At 44.6% G+C, this 25,981-nt stretch overlaps 1 protein-coding gene across 3 annotated transcripts in view; it reads right to left on the bottom strand.

The window, feature by feature from the left end:
• The window catches only part of ARHGAP26 (Rho GTPase activating protein 26), a 427,310-nt gene that overhangs the window by 82,625 nt on the left and 318,704 nt on the right, over positions 1-25,981 (bottom strand). For all 3 annotated transcript variants that reach the window (XM_075996167.1, XM_012748774.3, XM_012748778.3), the window contains exon 20: positions 14,589-14,739. In XM_075996167.1, coding sequence (XP_075852282.1) covers positions 14,589-14,739 — 151 coding nt within the window. The remainder of the gene's footprint in view (positions 1-14,588; positions 14,740-25,981) is intronic.

The following is a 25,981-nucleotide window of genomic DNA, read 5'->3' as shown; positions in this document are numbered from 1 at the left end:
CCGGGAGAGGGGATGTGTGAGCTTGTTTGGGGCTGGAGGCGGGGTGCCTGCCGCTCTTCCAGAGGAAGCAGAGAGTTATACGGAGGTCCTACCACGAGGTCTGTGCTCTAAGACACAGAGGACAGAGGCTACAGGAGGATGCGGACTTCCCAGGAGACAGCGTAGACGCTGGCAAATTCATCGGAAGACAAGAAATCTCTCTCGTGCTTCCGCTTTGAATTCGTCAATTTTCAACCAGTGTTCTTCACGTCTGGAGTTGGTGGGCTTTAATTATCTTTGTCAGTAACGTCTGATCGAATGACAGACTTGCCAATTTCATTCTCTCATTCTATCCCTGCTGCCACTGTCCTTAAATTCTCGCCTGCAAGTTTCATCTATTTACATTTTTTTAAGGTTATGAGTGTAGCAGTGAACAAAATAGACCGAACACGGCTTCCCAACCTGCCTAAAACCGAGGATGATTTCTATTCTATTCTCACTTTAGTCACTAAAAAACAAAACAAAACAAAGAAACCTCTTTTCAGTGAGTCTAATCACAGACAGTATCACTTCTACTCCTACAACAGAAGCTGAAAAGGATTATAAAATGTCCCTTTTTACTAAAAGACATACTAAAATGTCTTTTTTTTCATTAGCACAAAGCAGGTGATCTCGCTGTCCTAAAGGCAGGGGATGGTGACGAATACAGGTTTTAAGCAGTGAGTCTGAGGTTACCGGGGCAACTGCTAATTATTATTGAGTAACTCCAGTGTGTCTCCATAAAGGTCAGCAGTTAAGGTTTTTCCATTATATATTCTGTTTTAAAGTGCAACTTTTAAAGGAAATTGGGTAGATAGCAGATGGAGAATGACAGATGAAGATCAGGTGAAAGAACTATATATAGCTCAAAATAATTGAACTACTTAGATTTCACAGTGTTGGCTGGGGGGTGGAGGGAGAAGTTCATGGGTAGCTATGCAATGTTGAAATTGACTTTCTGGTTTCTTAAGTTGGGGCTTCCCGATTTTAATAAGGAATCTGAAATAGTCCAGAGTCAGGAGTCTAAGTGGATCCACTAAGAGCTCAATTAACTCTGTAAAAGATTTCCTTCGCTGTGCCAAGTGTTAGTTACCACTTACCAAACCAACTCGAGCCCTGGACAGCCTAGCCTGGAGAGGAAGAGCATTTGGCACGATTCAATGGCCTTAATTTCATTTCACCCTTTGCACTCGCTTGCTTTTTTCTCGATTCCTTTATTCTACTCAGAATTTAATTTTTTAAATACCCCAGATTTTACAAAGTGCGGCAGTGGAATAAAAAACTGGAGTTTCTTTTCATACAAACTTATTCATTTGGATTTTTTTACATTTCAAATTATTGATACATTCAAAGAGTAATTTTAATCTCTATAATTTTTCACGGTGTGATATTTTTTTGAAACATTCACCCACATGAAGACCTGGTTTACATTCACATGTTTCGCAAATATAAATCGTCTCTCTTCTTCCTCCTTTGATTTTTCTGTTAGAACAAACAACACAATCTTTGTGTTTTTTGTTAGGGTGAGGTGTGATTATATGGAGCTTTCTAAACGTTGTTCCAAGTTAGTGGATAATAATCTACCCCTGGAAGTTAGTGTACCATCTCTGCATTTACATTTTACTTGTCCATTCCTGCTAATGAAAACAAGAAAAGATACTGGAAAAATAGACAAAATCCCTCTTCCCCCCGCAGTGAAACTACGTGTTGAGTGCGGCTCGACATATGAGCTGCTACCGATGCTAACCATGTTGAGTCGAGCTCGACATCCGAGTGCAAAGGGTTAAAACACACGCAGAGCAACACCTTCTTGGTACAGGCCTTCTTGTTCAATCAAACAACATCTCACTCAGATCCGGAGCTATCGAGGTTATAAAAATATCTAAAAGGTTAAAAAAAAAAAAGAATCCATTCTTGCAAAGACATGCTCCACCAGGTTTAAGAGAATGAATGAATGATGATTTCAAAACTAAGCAAATCTATTTTTAACTGAGTTTCTGAAGCTGAACCACCAAGGCATGTACACATAAAAACTCCCAACACTATGACACCATGAAAGGGTAGTGTTGAAATGAAAAGTCAGTGTTCCTTCCGCTACAGACCACTGCCCATCTTCCTCCTTCAGAGACAAACGGGTTCACTCTCCTGCATCTTCCCAGAAATAGTACAGACACGTACACACACCTCCATGTGTTTACACCCCGGGATTCTTCCATAGTAGTATCATATAACGTGCACTGACGGTTTTCAAACCTAGCTGCATATCAAGATCACTTGGTGAGGCTTAAGAAACATCCCCAAACTCAGCCCCTGCCCTAGAAGAGTTAAATCTGAGGCTCCAGGGAAGGGGCCCAGGTGGTGGTATTTTTTATTTCAGGTTCCCCCGGTGATGCTAGTGTGTAGCCTGTGAGGACAACCACAGCTCCACACTGTCCTGCACCTCTTTTTTCCCTTAATGTGTCTCTGAAGGTTGCTCTAGATCAGCACATACAGAACCACCTCATTCCTCTGCTGTACTGGACGGTGTTCTGCTCTACCATTTATTTACGCAGTCTTGCATTGATGATTATTCCTCTCTTTGGCTTTTAAAAACAGCATCGGGGCCGGGCGCGGTGGCTCACGCTTGTAATCCTAGCACTCTGGGAGGCTGAGGCGGGCGGATTGCTCAAGGTCAGGAGTTCAAAACCAGCCTGAGCGAGACCCCGTCTCTACTATAAAAATAGAAAGAAATTAATTGGCCAACATATATATATATATATATATATATATATATATATATATATATATATATATATATATATATATAAAATTAGCCAGGCATGGTGGCTCGTGCCTGTAGTCCCAGCTACTCGGGAGGCTGAGGCAGGAGGATCGCTTGAGCCCAGGAGTTTGAGGTTGCTGTGAGCTAGGCTGACGCCACGGCACTCACTCTAGCCTAGGCAAGAAAGCGAGACTCTGTCTCAAAAAAAAAAAAAAAAAAAAAAAAAAACAGCATCGGAATATACCACTGTGCTGGACAGCATTCACCTGCCCCTCAGACACATTCTCCATCCTGCTGTCTTCTCTGGGAGCCGACCGGTGTGGATCTCATCAACAGGCCTTCTGCACCCTCTGGCTCTCTGTCGGGGTCACCATGGGGAGCTCTGGCCAGAGCAGAGCAGGATTAAGGAGAGGGCCAAGGCATTTACTCCGACATGTCCTTCCACCAAAGGTCACTGTTCTTTTCCAGGCCCCCACTCCATCCAGCTCCCTCCCCACTTCTGGGTTCTGGTGCCACTTTCCACTCACGTCCCTGCAGCCCAAGAGTGGTGACTGGGCAGCAGCTCCTAGCCTTGGCTGACTGTACTCTCTCTTGTGATTCCCCTACACCGACCCTATTATTAGTAAAGGATCCCCGAGCTGTGGCTATTTTTATTGTGCTGATGTTTCTTCTTAGGACCCTAACATGTCATTCTTGCACAAACATCTTTCTTCCTGAGGACAGTGCCATCTTGGTCTTCTCTGAAGATATGACTTGTCCTGCATGGGACCGTAAGCGCTAATAGGGTAGGCCTTAAAGCAGCTATTTTATCCCTTTTCTGAGCATTTGTGACACCAACCAGAGAAGAGGCCCTTCAATCTCTAAAGAATCTGGGAAGGAACATGGAAGCGATGTCTTGGTGAGACCCCCGCTGCTTCCTTGGGAAGGAAGTTGGAAGACACTGGAAGAGAATCCAGCAGAGCAAATGCAGTGAGGGACTTAGGTCCCCATTTTAGAATACATTTTTTTTTCCCAGAAACTGTTTTCCTTTTTGCCATAACAACAGTCAAATTAACACAAGAGTCATAGGCTGGAGAGGAATTCCTGAGGCTAAATTATTCCCTAGTAAAGACTCCAGACTGCAATTAGTTTCTAGTCTAATTAGTACAGCTCCAATTGGCTCCACCCAATGGAGGAACAATGGGGAAGGTGGCCTGGCAAAGGCTCTGGGGGTAAACACCTAAGGCTGATGCTAGACAAACAGCTCCACGCCTGTCTTGTAGGAGGACTGCTTCTTTTGATTTCAGCATATTTTATTACTTGTAGTTACTTCGGTTTTGGGTATCTTAATTCATTTGAAAAATTATTTTCTCATTTTTTAAAAACAATCTGGGTTGCTGTGTGTCACAGCAGAATCAAACAAATAAATAGGACCAAGCAAACAAAAATAAACCTTGCGTGTCCATTGACTCAACCCCCATCAACCCTGGGAATTTGGGTATTGGTAGGGGGCAGTGTACAAGCAAATGATAATGAGGTAATAAAAAATGACAGCAGCAGTTAATGTTTATTGACTGCTTACTCTGAACCAGGCCATTTACTAAGCGTTATGAAGGCATTATTCTCAACTATCTTCACAACCACCTTGAAGGCATCATTATTATCATTTCACAGAAGAGGTTTAGCTCAGAGAGGACAAATCAGTTGGCTGAGTTTGCACAGCTGGGAAACGGCAGAGCCAAGACTTGACCCAGGCAGGTCCACGGTGAGGCCTCTCAGGCTTTTACCTACACCGCAGCTTCCTGATGCTCTACACACGACATAAGCCATTTCAGCCTCCAGATAGCTATTTGTGACCATATATTTACATGTAGATGAAATCTCTGTTTTCTGGAAGGATCTCCACCACAGTAACACCATCCATTATGAGAAATACATTTCCCCCCTTCAAACGCAGGGTGTTGATTTAGAATATCGTTTCCAAAATTGTGGGGTCCTGTTTTAGGAGGCTTAGGAGAAGCACTGCAGGAAGCATGTCCCGTGATCGAACACGTTGCGGCAATGCGGCACAACACATGCTCTTTGGGAGATTCACGATGGATGTGTGAGAGGCTTAGAAGTCCTCTAGGCAAGAATCTGCTGAACTTTGTCCAACTCAGCTCTTGCCTCCCACCAGCCCTCTCCTGCACCAGTTTGGGAACTGCTAATTTAGAAGTTCTCAAATCTTCTGTCCTTGTTGACAGTGATCCATCACTTGCAGCAGTACATGCCCTGGGAGCCGTTTCCTGTCCATACCGACATCTCAACCTTGTCATGTTACACACATAGTAGATGCTCAATAAAAATATCTCATGGCCCAATTAACGAAGGCACCACTCTCTCTGGATGTGTGACAACAGGCATGCATTTGCAAACCAGCTCTGAAAATGCAGCACTGGCGAGCTAACGGTTCCTCTGAAGAGCAAACTCATCCCTCCTCAGCCGCATAAGCTGTGACTGATCTCCAAGGCCAGGGGCAGAGCTCTGTTAAGCCCACTACTGTCATCACTGCATGGACAATCAGAGAGTGGTGTCGATGATGACACAGGCTTGGCCTTGGGAGCTTAACAACAGTAAATCCTGATTCTGTTCTGGTGGAAGTCCATCAGCCTAACGCTCTCTGACACTCTGCACTGTAGGCCTCAGACTATAGCATGTAGCAGAGTCACCTGCAGGGGCTGGCAAAACCCAGGTTGCTGATACAGGAGATTGGGGTTGGGGCCCCAAGGATCTGTCTATCTAACAAGCTCCCAGGTGATGCCAAGGATGCTAGTCCCAGGATCACACTCTGAGAACCACTGTGCTGAGCTAAGACTCTGCCCTGGAAGACCAGCGAAACAGAGACCAAATGAAGCCTGTGGTAGATCCTACACGGCTTCTGAGATTCCCTAGTGCAGAGAAGGGGTTACAAACAACATCCTAAGGCTTTCAACTAGGAATGCTTTCCTAGCTAACTAAACATCTGCTTTCCAAATTGACTAAAAAAGATTTTAAAAGCAGTGCTTTAATGTCATTTTAAGTTACCCAATTTAGACTCTGAATCTACCAATAAGATCCCCCAGATTATATACAGAGAAAAGCAATTCCAAATCTAACCTTAAGTAAAAAAACAAAAAAACCAAACACCCCCCCCAAAAACCACCCCCCACAAAAACAACACTTTAGAGCTCCTTCCAAGTCCCTGATAGGCATCCATAACAGTCCTGAAGAGCCAGGCAAAATCTTAAGTCTATTTCCTTTCTTAAAGATTCTACCAAAAATTTGAGATTGAAAATGCCTAACACCTACTCACGCAGATAAAATATAGCGCCATAAGGCATTTGAGGGCAGCTAAATTCAGAATGAAATTCATTCATTCATAGTTTTAATTAAACCCGAGGCTTTAAGCATATACTGTATGTCAGGGTAAATTCTGGGAGTTGTTTTAGATGATTTAGCAAAATTGATAAATTTATAGGAAAAAAAAATAGACTTCTTATATGATTTTAGCTCCTAAAGGGAGGGAAAACATTTTTCCCATTTGCGATTGCCACTCCGCTGGAAACAGGGCTAGGCATTCAAACAGCGTCCCACCCCCCAACCTGCACCCACACCCCCACGCGCACAGGCGACAGAGATCCGAGTGCCACTGACTGATCCCTGGTGCCTGGGATCGAAATCCTGCTGGGTCATGAGGTGTGAGGGCTGCCTCAAGCAATTTTTATATATAAAAAAAATGAAGATCCACTAATAACCAAACTCATTTATCCAATAAAAATGGAATGGGTTACCAGGCAGGAATCTCCACCCTCAAAACCAAGGGAAGCCCAGCCGGGCGCCTGATTGGCGGGTGAGATCTCCCGGGGCAAGGGAAGAGCTGACGCGAAGCCACTCAGAAAAGAAAACGCGTCACACCTGTAATAAGCCCTGAAAATGTCAAGGGACCGTGGACGGCTGGTTACATGGAGGAGCTGTGGCCCCCACACAGTCCTGGAGCAGGAGGTGACAGGGGGAGGGTTTTGGGCACGTCCGTCATGCCGGAATCACCAAGGCATGGCAAGGAGGAGACAGAAACGGCAAACGATTCCTCTTGAAAATGGTTTCAGGTCGTTTCCCAAGGCAGGGGAATGTCACCAGGTTTTCAGGCACCACAGTCTAAAAGAGATCTTTTCTGTTTGGAGGTGGGTGAGAAACAGAACCTCAGTCTAACAGGAAAAGATCTTTCCCCGCAGGACGCTGATCCAACCGCAGAGGAAAAGTTCCTCTTTCCAATCCCCACGTTCCAAAGGAGGACGAACTGAGACAATTCTAGTAATATAAAAGCTGCCTGTCTGGGTGTAACTCTTTGGCATAAAATAGCATTTGGATGGTAAAATTACTTATTAAAAAAATATGCCATTAATTATCACTTGTCTAATGCATATCATTCATTTTGTGATTCATTTGGTCTCAATAAATAACAGCTCTGCACACAACTCAACAGGTACCCCGTGGGATCTGGGGCTTTCCAGATTTTCCAGGAACAGGCGTGCCTACCCCAGCTGGTCTTGGTTTAAGGTGGGGCAAGCACCTGTCTCTATAGAAGTTCCTCCTCTCGGCTGATAACTCAAAGACTGGACTGAAATAGAGCTCCAGTCTCAGAGTCCAGGTAGGAAGTTGGTGGGGGAAGGTGAGTGGGACAATCTGGGACATTTCTCTGCATTTTCTCTGAAAATCCCAGGCCTGAGGGAATAGAGAGAAAGGGTAGCCCTCCAAAATAATATTAATAATTACTACTCATGGTACCAAGACATGTCAATGAGATAACAAAGGATGATCTTAATCTTCACACCACCTTTTCAAGGGGGTATGATCATCCTATTTTACAGATGAGAAAACTGAGGTAGTAGTAGCTTCCCTCCTTCCCCTCCAAATCTCTGTCTCCTTTACTTTGCGTTAGTTTTCTCCATAGGATTTCTGGTATACTCTGTTAGACACCGACTTGCCCCTGTCTCCAGAAGATTATAAAAGCAGAATTTTTTTTTTTTTTTTTTAGTCATTGTATTTTCAGCACCCAGAACAATGCCTGGGCCACAGTAGGAGTTTAATTGATATTTGTGGAATGAATACTGACCAAATAAGCAGAAGAGAAATACAATGTCAGAGACATCTCTCAAGGGGTCAGTTTTCCCCAAATTTCATTAAAGAAGGAGCCAAAAATGTTTCAGAGAAACAACCCTGCCTGGATGCAGGTCTTGTTTATCCTCTGAATTCCAGGGGCTGTTCTCTGGCCACTAAGACGGGAGAGGAAGGTTGACTCTGGCAGAATCGGCGGGCGTTTGGCACGCCACGTCTCTTAGGCCACCAGAAATAACTTGGAAATGCGTGTGCGTGCGTGTGTGTGTGTGTGTGTGTGTGTGTGTGTGTGTGTGTGTGTGTGTTAAGAGGGAAGGACGAGAAAAAATTAGTTTTATTTACGAGGCTACTGAGCAGTTAGTTATTTCTCAGGGGTGGGGACCACTTAGGCAGAGAGAACTCCAGGGCTGGGTTCCGTCCCTGCGGTCATCGTACCCGCCCTCCCGGCCTTCTTTCATTCTTAACGATTCCCCGCAGTCCGAAGCAGCATTCACCTGGTAGTTTCTAATTTGGGGGAATGACTGCAGTATAGTTATGTCCCTGGTGGGACGTCCCCGACTCCTTTCTCAGCATTAGTTTACTTCCTCCTTAAAAATCACTATCTCCCAGAAAGGAGCTGACACAAAGCCAACTCTATTGCTCACTGTGGAAGGAGAAGATGACTTTTATTTCTGTAGCCCTCCTGGGGGAGGGGGTGGGTCAGCCCCGTTTCCTCCCCCAGGGAGAGCGTGGGAGGTGGACACTAGGATCATCAGGCAGGCCACGTGGGTGACACGACTAGAATCCAGGGCTTCCCGCTTTGCCTTCCAGAGTTTGAGCCATCTTTCTTGTGTGCCTCATCCATTAGCTATAAATTTTGTTTCTTAATTTCTTAGAATCCTAGCTGTGAGTCATTTTCTTGCAAAGAAGATTCTGAAAATTGGGAGGCTAGTCTCCATGCTGTACTGGGCTCCAGTGAGAACCTCCCACACCTTCCCACCTCACCCAGGCGGCTCTGCTCCATCCCAAGGCAGCTGCCCATGACTCCGAGGCCGCAGACTCACGGGCCTTGTGTTAGTGGACTGTTGTTCCCCATCAGGCCGTCCTGAACTCAGTGGCTTAACACAACCACAGTGTAATATTGAGCACGAATCTGTGGGTCGATCGGGCAGCTTTTCTGTTGGTCTTGCCTGGACTAACTCATGTGGCTGCAGTCCACCGACTGGTGGCCTGGGTATCGACCCTGGCCCAGACCTTGGGCTTCTCTCTCTAACAGTCTTTCATCTTTAAGGAGGCTAGACTGGGCCTCTTTACATGGTGGGTAAGCTCCAAGAGGATGAGAAAGGAAGCTTGTAAGGTGCTGTGGCCTGGGACTGGAAGTCACATGCCATTACTTCCATCACAGTCTCCCAGCCAAAGTCAGTCAAGGGGGAAGGCCCACCTAGATTCTAGCTCTTAACGGGAGGGCTGCAAGAAATCTGTGGCCATTTAAAAATCTACCGCCAGCCTATAGGCAGAAGATACAGATGAGTAAGGGAGACTGGCAGTAAGACGACTGGGGGACATGACCTCTTACCAAGTGACACAGAGGTTTAGTGGAGCCAAATCTTCTACCTTTTCAAAAGAAGCTGGAAATCTGGATTTTAAAAAAATATAATAATAGACTTTATTTTTTAGAGAGGTTTTAGGTTTACAGAAAATTTACACAAAATAATAAAGTTTTCATATAACTCCTATACCCCTGGACCCCTGAGTTTCCTCAATGACTAACATTGCGTATTATTAGTGTGGTACATCTGTTATGGCTCATGAACCAACACTGATACATTATTAACTAAAGCTGGGATTCACTGTTTGTGTTCTATGGGTTTTATGGGTTTTGACAAGTGCCTTAATGTCTTATGGATCCACCATTATAATACCATCCAGAACAGTCTCCCTGCCCTAAAAATGCCCTGTGCTCCAACTATGTATTCCTCCTCCCCTCCCCCTCAGTCCCTAGAAAACACTGATCTTTTTACTGACTCCATAATTTTCCATTTTCCAGAAAGCCATATATCTGGTTATCATATAGTATTATAATCTTTTCAGACTGGCCTCTTTCACTTAGCAATATGCATTTAAGGTTCCTCCTTGTCTTTTTCATGGCTGGATAGTTCAAAATAATATTCCATTGTCTGGATGTACCAGTTTCTTTTTCCATTCACATCTATCTATTGATGGGGCATCTTGTTTGCTTCCAAGTCTTGGCCAATTAGGAAGAGAGCTACTAAAACAATGTGTGTGCAGGTTTTTATGTTAAATTTCAACTCATTTGGGTAAGTGCCAAGGTGCATGATTACTGGACTGTATTACATTAGTTTTGTAAGAAACCACCAAACTAGCTTACAACGTGGCTGTTCCGTTTTGCATTCCCACCAGTAACGACAGTTCCTGTTGCTCCACATCCTCACCAGCATTTGGTGTTGTCAGTATTCTGTGATTTGGGCTATTCTGATGGGTGTGTGGTAGTATCTCGTTGTTTTAATTTGCAGTTCCCTGATGACATATGATGTGGGCATCTTTTCATATGCTTATCTGCCATCTGTATATCTTCTTTGATGAGGTGTCTCTTCAGATTTTTTTGCCCATATTTTAATTGAGTTGTTTGTTTACTTATCATTGCATTTTAAGAATGCTTTGTATATTTTGTATACTGCTCCTTTATCAGATATGTGTTTTGCAAATATCTTCTCCTAGTGTGTGGCTTGTCTTTTCATCCTCCTAACAGTGTCTTTAGCAGAGCAGGAGATTTTACTTTAAATGAAGTCCGACCTAAGTTTTCTTTCCTGGATTAGGCTTTTAGCATCATATCTGAACAGTGATCACCATACCCGAGGCCACCTAGGTTTTCTCTCATGTCACCTCTGAGAAGTTTCATAGTTTCGCATTTCACATTTAGACCTATGATCCATTTGGAGTTAATTTTTGCGAAAGGTATAAGGTCTGTGTTTAGATTCTTTTTTTTTTTTTTTTGCCTGTGACATTCACTTGTTTCAGCACAAAATCTGGATTTTATGTGAAAACTCCTGATTTTATGTGAAAACTACTTATTTTAAAGGCTGATTCACTCCTTATTTACTTATTTGTTTATTTATTTTTGGTGGTAGTGGTAGGGGAGGAACTACGACTCCCCCTCCCCTTAACACATGTCTGCAGGTGAAATTTACCCATCCTGGATCATCTCTGCCTCCCTCATCTCCCTTATCTGGATACTGTTCTTTGACTAAGTCTCCCCTAATGCCTAATTCACACTTTGTCCACCCCACCTTCCCCAATGCTCTGACCTGATGAGTGTGCTCACCAGACAGATATTCAGTTAACAGTTGCTGAACTAGGACCTGTAAGTCCCAAATAACATAGCCACATGCCATTGTCTTTCCTCCTTAGCTAGACTGTAAACTCCTGGGGAAGACGGAAATCTTCCCTTTCTGGTTTACCCTAGGTAGCTTAGCATGATGGACCTGGGCTCAAAATAAAGACAGCCAGACTCACTGACAATTTCGGACTAGCTGGACTTCTGTCCTGGCTCACAAGCTGTCCTTGGTCTTCAGGAGAGATGGCTCCTTCAGGAGTCTAGCTGAGCATCTGCCAAAGATCTAAACCCAGCAGCCTTGCCCTGGCATGGGTAGTGCGTTGGCATCTCTAATTTTGATGCCTGATTTAGCACCATGCTCACGTAAATAGGAGGGCCATGATCTCCTTGGAGAATTAGGGGAAGATTTGCCAATGATGCAGCAAAAAGCATTATTGGAGGGAGGTACCATTGTACCTTGAGTAACGAACATGTTTCTTTCATTATGATTTCCACATGGTCATAATGATCATCCCAGTCATTATGAAAAACAGCGAAAAAAAACAAAAAAAGAGTGAAATAAAAGGAACAGATAGTTTCCCAGTGACTGGAAACCTTATGCCTAAGTAATAGTCAAACTGATGGTAATCCTCCTACCCCTGCTTCTATCTCTCGTTTTCATCTGCATCGTTAAGTGTTCCCATTCAATGATCTCTGTACACTTCAAACTGAACAATGATGGAGGGAACAGAAGGGCCTAGAACTGAGGCTGAGTCCCACATGGTCTTGGTTGGTTGCAACTGAGCCTGAGCACTGTGGTGTGTCTGTGCCGACGGACCCGTCAGCGTTGATCAACTCAGGGAAAGTTCTGTGCCTTCCATCTGCCAGGACGGCCTAACTTCTGTCCTTGGTCTACACCCTGGCAAATCACAGGCAGGCAAAAAACACCAGGGAGGGAGGAATCCCAGAACATCGCCCCGCTGCCTTGGGTTTGAGAATCGGTGGAAAGCCTGTCTGCAGAGATGATGGGGCTGTGGTCCGGCTCTCGCTCAGGGCCACGGCAGATGCTGGCATCAGTGCTGGAATTGGCACTGCCTCTACCTCAAGAACAGTGTTCTTCGGCCTTAAGACTCACAGGCATCGGTCAGAGGCTTACCTGGCTCGAAGGGACAGCAGTCTTGCTGGAAACACACCCACGCTTGCATCTCCAACCCTCCTCTAGAGATAAATCAGTAGGACTATTCCTGGCACCCCCCTCCCTTTCCTGGGAAAGCCCCCCAGATCTGCACCCGGCAGGAAACAGTGCCCCTGGCTGGTGTGAGGTGGGCAGTGTGATTCTCAGTAAGTTATGAAAAACAAATCACATCTAAACACCTAAAAAATAAAAAAAATCCCAAGCATCCTCCTCCAGAACCCTTTTTAAAAGACATATCCTCCTTTTCCACGTAGCTGCTCAAGCTGTGTGAAGTGGGCAGAGTGATTCCCAGTATGTTACGAAAAATAAACCACATCTAGACACCTAAAAAGTAAAAAATCCCAAGTCTCCTCCTCCAGAACCCGTTTAAAAGATAAATCCTCCTTTTCTACTTGGCTGTTTAAGCAACCTCTTTGTACATACTGTACTCGACAGTGACTCAGGGGACCACAGCTACAAGTCACTGAAAAATAAAGATTAAAGACCACTAGTTGGTACTCGCTAGCCAGAATCAGGGGATGTTAAGCAACCTGGGGTAGAAATTCAACCTTGCTCATGCTGAGCAACAAAGAACTGTAGCAACTGCTAGGTACAGAGATTTAAACCAACTGGAGGAAATAAAATAAAAAACCAAAAACGAAACAGAATCTCCTTAACGTCTAGGAAAGCAGGTCCAGGAGAGCCTGGGAAAGCCACACACCTGGAGACAGGGAGCAAGGCCAGCCGCGGAGAGCTGGAAGACACTTACTGCCCGTAAGCCGAACAAACTCAATTATTTTGAGTTGAAGCGCTGGTCCACTTCTAGCGAACAAACACACTGCCTACCAAACAATGGACAAGTAATTAAACCTCCTGAACGTCAGTGCTATTTGAAGCTGCCAACAACGAAAAAGAGACCTGACTTTCTCAGTTTAAGATTTCATCCTATACCGCAGTTACATTATAAGAACCTCTGAAGTCCATTTGGGAATCATTTTTCCTCCCAAGCATTTAATATTCCTTAGTGTCTTCTAAGGCAAAAATTTTTGAACCCATTTTGCATTAAAAATATCTTTTTAAAATTAAGAATTTTTTTTTTTTTTTTTAAATATGGGGTTTTGCTGTGTTACCCAGGCTGGTCTTGAACTCCTGGCCTCAAGCGATCCTCCTACTTTAGCCTCCCAAAGTGCTGGGATTTCAGGCGTGAGCCATCGTACCTGGCCAGATCTGTAAATATCTTAAAGAGCTAGAATGGCAAGGTGCCATGATGCAAGCAGAGCCTGCAGAGGAGCAGGAAAAGGTTGCTGACCTCCTGGTATCTCATCCTCAGGCTGGTGTCTCACCAAGTGAACAACTGCCCTGAAGACGGTCTGTGGCTGAACCTCAAACCATTTTCACTAGAGAAAGGCAAAGTCAACTCTGTTTTTCCTGAGTCTTATATAACCGTAGCCTGAGCGTCCAACTGTTCTGGTCATGGCCTCACATTCTTTCTGCAAAAGCTCTGGTTGACAAGATTTATGGGGTGGTCAGAAGAAGCATGCTAAGCACTGTGGGATGAAACCACAAGGGAGAACTTTTTGGTTCTAGCAAAGTAGATCTAAATTCCATGGGGGATAAAACAAGCAGCCCCCAAACTGTCTTTGCTAAGGGTGCTCAGTGCTCAAAAATGAAGCAAAAAGTGTCTTTTCTTTTACAGTCTCTGCTGAGAGATCACAGACCTGCTAAGGTATGATGACATGAAGACACAAAGGACTACTGGGGGCTCTTCTTTGCGGACATGGGCACAGCACTGCACATTCCCAACACAGTAGGGGAAAGGGAAACGGAGACAACATGAATGAGTGAAACAGACTTGGCTCCTGATCTACTGAGCCACTACAGGCCCTGAATGCTTGTATAACTCAAAGAAACTGCTTTTCATGCCCAGCAGCCAGCACAGGCAATAGCTATCACCAAAGCCATCTCAGCAGTACAATAAATCAAAGATCATCAAGGCTAAGAAGCAGTATGTTAAGAATAATGAACCCCACTTTGAGATGATGATGCTTAAAAAAACCCACAACAAACCCGCCAAGCTCCAAGTTTAGGGAAAAGGTTTAAATAACATTGACAGGACAATGACCCAAAGTCGGACGGAGCCAGAGAGCAAGCTCTGGGCAGAATAGCCAACCAAAGCCCTTGTGTGGCGGGCCGCTGGACATCCTACTTACAGTGAGTTGGGCCGGGTGGGTTTGACCACATCCAGGTCTGGGTCGCTGGAGTTCATGTTGGGCTGTAAGCTGCTGCTGGAATTAAGGATGCTGTTTGGGTTTGATGAGACAGATTCCAAACTGGAATTGATGATGCTGTTCCTTTGCTCTTCTGGGGGTGGGAGAAAAAGGCCAAAAGCCATGTATTAGTATTACTACATAGACATGATCTGTCCCTACATGCACAAAATTGTACAAATATGAGACTGAATTGAGATCTCTGATCCCAGTGAAGCTCAAGAAAGGACAAAGGAAAGGGTAAGAATTCAAAGTAGGAAAGGAAGAGTCAAGGGGCAATAGCTGACTTGAAACTTTACAGCAAAATCCCCTCCTACTGTTAAACAGGATATTCCTTCCCTTTAATCTAAGCCAGAATTTCTCCTAAGAGTGGCTCTACCATAGCACCATAAATTGTGTCCTTTTTTGACCAGCAAGAACATAGAACAACCTTCATAGACCCCTGGCATTCAACCAGATCCTCTTGGCTTCTGTGACTCCCATTTTTTATTCTAAATCTCCTGCTTCTAATATTGTCCTAACTGATCAGGCCATATCCTACCTCCAACTATATGGCACCTCAGCACAGAGTATCTACTATTTGGCCATGAATTTCCTTAGGACTCAGCCAGTCTAAATTCCTGACCCACGCCCTAGACACATCCTTCTGTGTTGCCTCTAGCGCCATGCATTTGATGTGTAACTTCAAATTAATTCTTTGATGAACAGATCTGTAACTGGCGGCAAAGTAGTCTGCATAGACACAAACAAATGAAAAGAACCTAGTCCACAGTCCAAGCAGTCATGTTTATGCTTGGAGAGCATTACCGAGAAACCTGAATTCTCTTCGAGACTCCACCCCTGACTGGCTGTGTGGCCTCAGGCGATTTCTACTGAAATCTGGGATTCTTGGTTAAGGAATCTATAAAATGGGGAGACCGAGAACTGCCTTGCACGGCTTGCAAGGCTGTCATGAGGATGAAGTGGGATCATGCGCAGGAATGCTATTTTGTAAACTTTAGAATATTGCTCAAAGAAAAGAACTTTCTGTCTCTCCCCATCTTTAAAAACTTGGAACCATGCATTGAAAAAAACATTTTGGGGGATGATTTAGCTAAATAGCGCAGGCACCACTGCTGTAGCAAAACAGCATAGGCTTGAAAAGTCATTCTCGTCCCCCATTCATGACAGGCGTACCCTACTGAAATAAACTGATGTTTTTGGCAAGTGACTCACTTACATATCATTTCCGGGTTAATCCTCACTGGGACCTTTTTGAAATGAGCTAGAGGTTTACTATATCCCTAAGAGAACAGACTAGAATCACTGGCCTGATAATGTAGAGGTCAACATTTGAACTCAGGTCTCTTTAGGCAATAAAGAAGGGGTTGTCATAAAAATACTTTTCCCTTTGCACTAGTCATGTCTGTACAGATAAAGTATGCTTATGAAACGTTGTTAGAGTAAGCGTCACATTAAATACACACTCAAGCCCTCAACACCCCCAAATACCTTAGCAAATTCTTAATGCCCTGGATAAAGTCCATGGGAGAGAGAAAAACTCTCTGGGCTATTGGGAGAGTCCTGAACGGTAAGCAGACTTAAAAAAAAGTAGATTATTAAATTGATGCCTTAGATTTAGAACTGCTCATATTTTAAGAGCTTAAGTTTCAAAGTGAGACAACAACAAAGAAAGAGAAACCAAAAGAGTTACATCGAGCCAAGATGTAGGAGGACTAACAGAGGCTGTACACGGGAACTTGCTATCAGGAAGAAAAACAACAGTAAGATTACATAATTAAGGGATCATTGAGAGAATGGGTATGCCATTTATCAGTATGAATCACTGTAAGTAAAATTTTCCTTTTCATGAAATACTCATACAAAGATTTCTGCAAGATTACGAAGAGCCCAAGACCAACATATAAATAAGGGGAGTGAAGATGACACTTTGGGCTTCAACTGGAGACATTTCCTGCTTCGTATGGGAGGGGAGAGAAACAGTTTTATTAACTCCCATTTGAGAAGTCTGAAGGACCAAGTCTGCATGACATGACACCTTGAATTCCTAGGAAAGAGAAGAGTTGAACTATAGGCTATATTTCTCCTGTGATTATATTTACTTATCCATGAAAGGGCTATGATTCTACAAACTAAAAACAATACCGTGTATCAGTCTTTCTAAAATGTTACTGGGACATTCTTTTTCTCCCTTGCTATCCATTAGGAAAGGGGAATATAAAAAATGTATCATAAGGTCCATAGGTTTGCAGACAAGATAGCCAAATATGCATCCAGAGAGACAGACTATTGGTATCCCTCACTGGGCCACATGAGGAGGAAATCTAGAAGCCTGGTACTCCTCGACTACAGACTACAAAATAAATCTCATTACCTGCACACTGTAGGTAATGAGAATGAGAACTTCCAGGTGGAAGATCTAAGCCGAAATGCTGACAATCTTTCCTGAGGGTGAGTAAGAAGGTGAGGATTATTCCAGAGAAAGCAGAGACAGAATGAAGAATAAAATCAACAGCAAATCAAATGTTTTAATAGTTATGGCAAACTATACCAGGACAAATGCTAAAGCATCTGGAATAAGCTAAAAAATGAAGAGAAAATGATTTAGTAACATCACTTACAACAGGATTTTTTTTTTGGTCAGGTAGGCAAATAAGGACCTGCTCCTGACAGAAAGGCATGAGAATAGGCAGCCCAGAAGACTTTTTTTTTTTTCCTTTTAAAATAAAAATTAATCACATCTTTCAAAGAACAGAGCTGGACTCCCCTGAGTCACTGATGATTCGATCCAGGTCTGGTTTCCTCATCAGAAGGTAAAAGAAGGGCTGATGGCAATTACGTTGCTGCAGGGAAAAAATTATAGACTAGTGGGCTTCAAACGGAAAACAGCCCGTTATGAGTCAAGTCAACAGACCAGAGAGAACCATTAAATTACAAGAAGAGAAAGAATGAATGCCTGCAACTCAGGAGTATTCCTAAACCGGTTGAGGTCGGTGGGAATGCTTGCCTTCCTCAAACATGTTTGTCAACAAGAATCTCTCTTCGTGTTGCCCACAGAAAGCAGGTGCCCAGAAACAAGAAAATGATAAAATAAAATAAATTCCCCCAGAATTGTAAACATGCATTGGTAACGCTTTCATGAACATATGTTCTACAAGGAATGACAACCTGGATATGGACTTGGTACTTAAGGAAGCGATTACTCAAGGGCAAGGGATGTGTCGTCTGGCAACAGGGCATCCATCAAAGTGACTTGTGAGGTCCGTGTTAGCCATACATTCCCGGTCCCTAGCCTATGGCTCATTTGTACGAAAGCTCCAGAAACGGTTATGAGATGACTAATAAATATAAGGGAATAATACACAATCCAAAATTTTAATCTGCTGGAACAGAAACACGTAGTTATGTGTGACTCAATTTTTCAGGTGCTTCAGACAGGGGACCATTAATGTCCTTGAAACCAAAGCACTGAGGATGACGGTGAGCAGAGTTTTTATTTTTTGTACAAATCAGGAGTGGGGAAAAAAACATGAGCATGCAACCAAATCACTGCAACTAAAAGAGGAAAGCTGCAGAACAATTTTGGTGATATTGTACTTGTTCTGGGGGTTGCCATGGAAATCTGGGAGCTAAGCTACTTCACTTTCCGTATTTACTGAGAGACTCCGACTCACTCTAATGGCAACCCCATCACACGCGGGAGAGGCAGGATCTCTGTTTATCACAGAACCCGGAGGCGAGGCCAGGAAGGCACACGCAGAGCCAAGCCAAATCCACATGTCTTGGCAGGCCTGGACATGTCTGGCCCACTGAATACACAGAACTGCAGGGTAAATAGGAAACACAGATCTTCACGTTGGTGCTGGGAGATGTTTCCCACCGTGCGTGGAAGCCTGTCAGAAGACAGGCTAACATCCCAACTTTTCATGATGCCTGAGACCAGAGGGTAAGAAGAACAGGGACGAGGACTGTTCTTTAACAGCTGCTCAGGATGCCTCCCAGAGCCAAAAGGAGGGAACTCTCCCTCTCTCCACATGATCAAACAGGGAGAAAAGGGAGTTGCCAGGCAGATGGAAGTCTTGCAAAGACACAGAGCTTTCTACAGAAAGGAGGAAGGCAAAAGCAAAACACCCAGAGGCTTTCCCGTGCTATGGTCAGGAGAGAGGTGTACTCTCTCCTGCTCGTGAAAGTTTTGCAATGAAGTCTGTGATATATCATCTTGACAAGATAGGATGATAATAGCACGGCAGCTTAATGAATTTTGCAATAAAAAATGATGAGTGCACAGCAATTTCTGAGTTTACCATCTCTGGGAAACACCCAAGTACATGGGAAGCTTGGAATCCGACTTTCTGAAGCAATTTTTTTTTTTTTCCTGTAGCTTTTGCTACTGAAAAGAATGGCATGCCAAGCCATACCCAAATCTCAGGTGGTCTGGTTTCATGCTGACTCAGTCTCAGTCCCTGTGATAAAAATAATCTTAAAAGCAGTTTGGGTAATGTGCTTGGGCGTATAAAAACAGTTTGGGTAATATTTTAAAGAATAATCTTAAAAAGCAGTTTGGGCAGTGATGGACTACACAGTAAGATGACAAGTGAAAAATATAGTCGATCCGTTGTTTAATATCACAGCACACAGTCCGTGATATTAAAACGTTTGCCAGTTGTCTTCAGCAAAACCACCTCTGATTTGGGTCCTGTGTGGACTGACTGCCTTATACTTTCCCAAGGGCACCCATAATAACCCTTTTCTTTGCAAAGGGGGAAAAATGCCAATAAAACTGGATTTCAGGAGACAAAAAGAGAATGGGGAAGTCACTGTGGCTGGCCCAGGGCTGAACTGATTCACAGGAAGGAGACAGAGGAGGCACAGCAGGGAAGCCTGGCCTTAAAACAACGTTTCAGAAACCACAAGGTAGAGAGGAGCCTCTAATTAACGGCTGAATGGGGAGTTGAATGATCCAAGTTTAATGGTCACTCAACTACTTTCAACATAGCCCTCTTTTCTACCTGAGAACTAAGTTTTCCTTTCCTGTTAACCTGCGATTGCCCAGTATCTGAGGCACTCGACATACTGCTTACTTTCTTGCTCATCAGAAACAAGGAAACTATACATTTGCTTATTTTTATATCGTGACTCATTGCAAAATGGGTTTCAGGTAGCAAATGGAATGTTCGATTAGGGAATTTTCTTTTTACTAACTTAAAAATAAGGCAATACATAATAAATATGCATTTCTCTCTAATCTAGAAAGTACAGATAAGCACAGGCAGGCAATAAACCATATGAGCCACCCTCCAGCTGTATTAATTTCGGTGTGTAAATGGCCAGTTGTTTCACTATGCATGGAAACAGGTACACATATACACACACATACACTTTTTTCTTTTAACCAAGCAGGATCACATCATACTTAATGTTGCATCATCTGCTTTGTTCACTTAGTGATAAACACCAAATGTATGAGCCTGTAATATGCTTTTTCCATTTTAAGGATCTTCAACTTTTTTTCTTGCCATTAGCTTTCTGCAGCATCATTTTTTAATGGTCACGTCATCTATGCAGGTTTTCAGTCACACATAGTAAATTAACATAATTAAGTCCAGAGCCACATTACACCTTTTGTGGCCTGGGTGACAATAGGAGTCCGTGTGAATAAACATGTCGTCTGCCAAAGCAAACAGGTGTGTCCAGAGTGCCCGGGATCTGCAGAGGCAACCTGAGAAAAGGCACATGCTAAAGTGCTGACTGCTCGGAGAAGGGCGTGTATAAGCCTTTGGATGGTATGAATTCCCAGGTATTTTTCAACAAGGAAGACACACATGAGAAATACATTAATACAAGCTGAGTTCTCAACCTCTCACTGGGCTTGTCTGGGAGAGGGTCCAGGATGAATTAACTGAATGCAAAAAAATTAATCAGAGCTATAATCCCAGCAGCTAGTTAACATGATCCATGTAAAACAAAGCCAAAGAATCCCCTCCTGCCCCCACCTCTGCTAACATCGCACAATGTGTCCCAGCCTGCTGATGGATTTGCACTCGAGCATCAGACGGGCTCTCTCTGGGGGCCGGGGCCACTCTGCATTGCCTTCACTACGGGCCTCCCTTTTGGAATCTGCAGGCTCCAAAGGGGGTCCAGGGGATATTTCCTCCTTAGTCAGTTGTAAGGTAAAACTACAGCCTGCCGATAATCATCACAACTGTAGCTAACATTTATTAGGTGCCTCCTATGTTCCAGGCCCACTGTCAAGCCCTTGACATGCGCTGGCTCACTTAATCACGGCAATGACCCTCCTAGGGAGCTGTTACCAGTGATCGATTTCACAGATGAGAAGATGGAGGCACAGAAAAGGGAAGCGATGTACTCCAGGTCTCAGAGTGGTAGGTGGGTAGAGATGGCATTAAAACAACTCAGCCGGACTGCAGAGCTTCCGGCTTTCAACCGCCATGCCAGGCTGCTCCAAGGGAGTCAAAGGGATGTTCCAGTACTGACAGAAGACAAGCAACCCCGACAGTCCCCACTTTTCTCAGCCAGCGCTTCTCTACATTGCGTTAGCACCAGCGTCACCAGGGTGCTTTAAAAATGCAGATGCCTGGTCTGCAGCCAAGACCTCCTGACTCTGAACGTCCCGGGGAGGAGACCAAGCGGCTGTATTGCTAACAAGCTGCCAACAAGACTCAAACGTACACTCAAGTCTATGAGTCACGGATCCGAAGAGTGCCTTTCAACATCTTGGCATAAATACTGAAAATCTGGGACAAACTAAGTCATAAATGTCACCTTGCAACCTCTTGGAAGAAATCTACAAGGTAGAAGACCTTGTTGTGGGTTCCTCTCAAGCCTTCTGGCTCCACCTTCCATGGTCGTCCAGAAAAAGTGCAGCTTGTGTGTCAGTACCTTTCACCTAGATGCACCAGTCCAGTTTCTGCTGGCTGATGCATCTGTGTGGGAACTTGGAGATTAAACAGTAATCTCCTTTGCTTCCATTCATCTGGCAGTGCAGTTGAAAAACCTCATTCCATCTGTTGGGAGGTGATCACGAACGAGAGTGCCTTGGCCCAGCACATCAAAGCTGCCACTGAGCACGTACCGCTCTCTATGCAGTGGTGCTGGATTTGGAGGGCAGGCTGTCGTGTGGCGGCAGCCTGCCAGTGCGCATATTGAGGAACCATTCAATATGGTTCAGCTGCCCCCATGGCGGCCCTGGAAGCTGGGACAGATGGCTTTTATTGCTCCTGTAACTCAGTCTAGCAAGGTTTCCACTTCCGCAGCTCAAGAACTGACGAGAGCACCCTTCTGGAGATGACATGGCACGGGGAAGGACGACCGCCTGGGAACAAATCCTCCCCCTCTGCCATTTGCTAGCTGTGGGACTGCTAATGCTCCCTAGCCTCAGTTTATCTATCTGGGAAATGTGGATAGTGAGAACCTGCCTCACAGGGTTATTATCGATTGTGGGGATGACAAGAGATCGCAAAGAGTTTAGCAGGTTGCCTGACACGTTTGTTGGGCTATAACTATTTTTATTGTTACTAAATGATGTTCGAATCTAGTTTGGCCTCCAAGTTCTTTACCAAAGGCATCCATTTATCCTCCCACCCCAGCCCCTCGGCTCTTTACTGGTGGACCCCCCAGCTTCATGAAAGTTCCAACTCCAGGCTCTTCTGGAAATAAGGATGGGTTTGTCCAGCAGCCACCCAAAGAGAGCCACACCGCCTCTGGAACTATCCCACGAGTTGCAACTGAAAAGCAGAATCACGACTGGTTAACAACCTGGCTTTGAGGCAAGATCACAGAGTCCAAATCTACTTTGCTGCCGTGCGACCCTGAGCATACATTATTCAATGTAAGTTTATTTCCTTCCAACTGGAAAACAGAAACAGTACCTGTGTCATAAAAGCTTAAAGATTAAACAAGATGTTGCCATGCACAGTGCCCAGCCTGAGAAGCCACTTGGTAAGTTATATAGTCGTATAGGTTCAACATATATAAACAAAAACATGTATTTCTATAGGAAAATGTCTTCTGGGTTCAGTTCGAGATCTTTTCTTCCCACGGGCCTCTTGTCAGTTCTAGAGACAAGAGCTACCCCTGTTACCTACAGAAAGATGCTCTCCGCTAGGCAACCCAGAACACCCTTCCTGTCCTTTGGGCCAGACTGAGACCCTCATTTCTTTTAGTATCTTCTCAAAATTCCCCTTTAGGCCGGGCGCGGTGGCTCACGCCTGTAATCCTAGCTCTTGGGAGGCCGAGGCGGGCGGATTGCTCAAGGTCAGGAGTTCAAAACCAGCCTGAGTAAGAGCGAGACCCCGTCTCTACTATAAATAGAAAGAAATTAATTGGCCAACTGATATATATATAAAAAAAATTAGCCGGGCATGGTGGCGCATGCCTGTAGTCCCAGCTACTCGGGAGGCTGAGGCAGAAGGATCGCTCGAGCCCAGGAGTTTGAGGTTGCTGTGAGCTAGGCTGACGCCACGGCACTCACTCTAGCCTGGACAACAAACCGAGACTCTGTCTCAAAAAAAAAAAAAAAAAAAATTCCCCTTTAAAGAAAACATTCCTTGACTAGCTGCAGACAACTAGTTCCCTCCTCACTAAAATATTCAGTGGCTTCCTCATGGTTTGCATTTGTTGTTATGATGCTTCTGGAAGCCTGTGTTTCCCCCTCATTCCCTTTGTTCTTGTCCACAAAGTTTTAATCTCAGAGGCTACTTCAATGTCGTTCCTAGTCCCACTTCCACCATATACTACCTATGCCACCAGGAGCCACATGCTGCCTTGGGACTGACCTAAGACACTACCCAGCATGCAGCATGAGAACCATCCAGCTCCTTATTCTGGGAAGAGACCACTGGCATCAGAAATACAGCTTTATCTTCACAGGAAAAAAAAAAAAAAGGCACGCAGAGAGGACTCTGCTAATACCCACAGATTACAGTGAGACAGTCACATGCAGGTATGTGGGCATACAACTGCTCTACCTACATGGAAGGAAAAACTCCTTGAAAATAAGACATGCACCTATGAGCATCATCTAACATGCTAGATATTTCCATGAGCCTCAGGAGCAGGTGCTAAGACAGAGGCCTGAGCCTATGGAGATCCCAAGGTGACCCTCAGGAGCTTCCTCTCCAGGAAGGAGGAGACAAATGACAAGCTGAGGCCAGGATTCACCTCTCAGAGAAAAGAATGGGCTCCCACTTCTGCTCCTCGTAGGGGCCCTGCAGAGAGGTGGGGAGGAAATGAATGCTCACAATGAACAACTAGAAGCTCTCGAAGGAAAGCACCCAAGCGAGCTACTCTGCAAACTTCGGCCCCACTAGGCATCTCAAATGTGGACTCAAGAGAGGGCTGCCTGATGGCATGCTGAGAAAACATTAACCTGCAGGTACCTCAATGAGGAGAGCAGGAGAATAACTGAACTCAAAAGAGATCAGGCAGACAGACATACAAGAAGAAATGGGGCTCTGAACAGTATGAGGTGAGTCTGATGGTAGAGGAGAGGTGTTTGTGTATTTGTGCCTGCATGGTGCCATCCCTCTAACAGGTATCTGCTCTGTGGCAAGAACCTGGAGAAAGGTAAGGTCACATCAAACCTGGACGGGTATCACAATGTACTGAAAGGGTATAGCATGAAGTTGACAGAGGCTTGAGTTGACAGAGACAGTGTGAAGTTGACAGATGAGCAGTGAGTGTCCATAGCAATATAAACAGACGACTGACGACATCCGAACCCAGTTCTAGTTCGGTGGACAAAGGGAACTTGAATTTGTGTATTTCAGGAGGAAAGCGTGAAGTCAGTCAAAGTTAAAAGAGAGGTCTGTCCAAACTGTGGCACACTCCACAGGGGCCACACGAGATAATACTAAAGTGGGATGCGGATGAACAGTTTTAATCTTACATACCTATTTTCATGTATATTAGGGAATAATACAGTGATACCATCAAATTCATGTTTTTCAAGATTTTCTGTATTGGGATGATGCCAGGTAAGGAAGTGAGTTGCTTTAAGATCAACTTAAAGAAATGTATTAAGGCTGGGCTAGGTGGTGGCTCATGCCTGTGATCCTAACATTCTGGGAGGCAGAAGCAGGAAGATTGCTTGAATCCAAGAGTTTGAGACCAGTCTAAGCAAGAGCAAGATCCCGTCTTTGCAAAAAACAGAAAATTAGCCAGGTGTGGTGGCATATGCCTGTAGTTCCAGCTACTCAGGAAGTTGAGGCAGGAGGATCACTTGAGCCCAGGAGTTTGAAGTTGCAGTGAGCTATGCTGATGGCAATGCGCTCCAGCCCCGGAGACAGAGCAAGACCCTATCTTAAAAAAAACAAAACACAGAAACCCCTGTATTAAACAGTTCCAGGGCAGTGGCCAAGATAGCAAGTGAAGGTGTATGGACATGACTCAAGTTTGGGAAGCTCTGAGCCATGCATGTAAAGAGGCCTTGAACTGAAGAACATCATTATATGGAAATACACAATCTTTTCACAAATTACTTGCATCATTGCTACCTATACATTTAACTCCAAAGAGTAAAGTCAGCAAAGTACTTTGGCAGAGGTAGAGTTTCCTGTCTTTGTCCACAGACCAGATATAGGGCAGGGTGAACTATGTGTGCATGGTCACCTGTCATCTAACTGCAATGTGTGGCTGGATGACAACCCGGGTGGAGGTAGTACCGGCAGAACCTTCCAGTTTCTGGCCCAGGCTTCTTCACGGCATCCAATCCTCCCACCCCCCTATGGTTCTTTCCATGCCAGCTTCGATAACGTTCTAGTTTCCCAGAAGAAAAATTATTTCCCAAACAAACTAATATACACAGAGACTTTTCAGTTAAAATGTTTGCCAAGAAAGGGGGGAAGCTAAGCCCCTAACAAGTCTCTGAGCACCCCCACATGCTCCAGTCTTAACGGGAGAAGGAAAGTTCTTTTTTTTTTTTTTTTTTTGAGACAGAGTCTCCCTTTGTTGCCCAGGCTAGAGTGAGTGCCGTGGCGTCAGCCTAGCTCACAGCAACCTCAAACTCCTGGGCTCAAGCAGTCCTGCTGCCTCAGCCTCCCGAGTAGCCGGGACTACAGGCATGTAACACCATGCCCGGCTAATTTTTTCTATATATATTAGTTGGCCAATTAATTTCTTTCTATTTTTAGTAGAGACGGGGTCTTGCTCTTGCTCGAGCTGGTTTCGAACTCCCGACCTCCAGCAATCTGCCGGCCTTGGCCTCCCAAAGTGCTAGGACTACAGGCGTGAGCCACCGCGCCCGGCCAGGAAAGTTCTATTGTTCGCTGTCTTCCCGTTTTGCACCCTCTGTCCACTGCCCGCAGACAGGGACATGA

Source organism: Microcebus murinus, chromosome 21 (assembly GCF_040939455.1).
Source record: "Microcebus murinus isolate Inina chromosome 21, M.murinus_Inina_mat1.0, whole genome shotgun sequence".
Classification (NCBI taxonomy): Eukaryota; Metazoa; Chordata; class Mammalia; order Primates; family Cheirogaleidae; genus Microcebus; species Microcebus murinus.
This window is presented reverse-complemented; position numbering and strand designations above follow the sequence as displayed.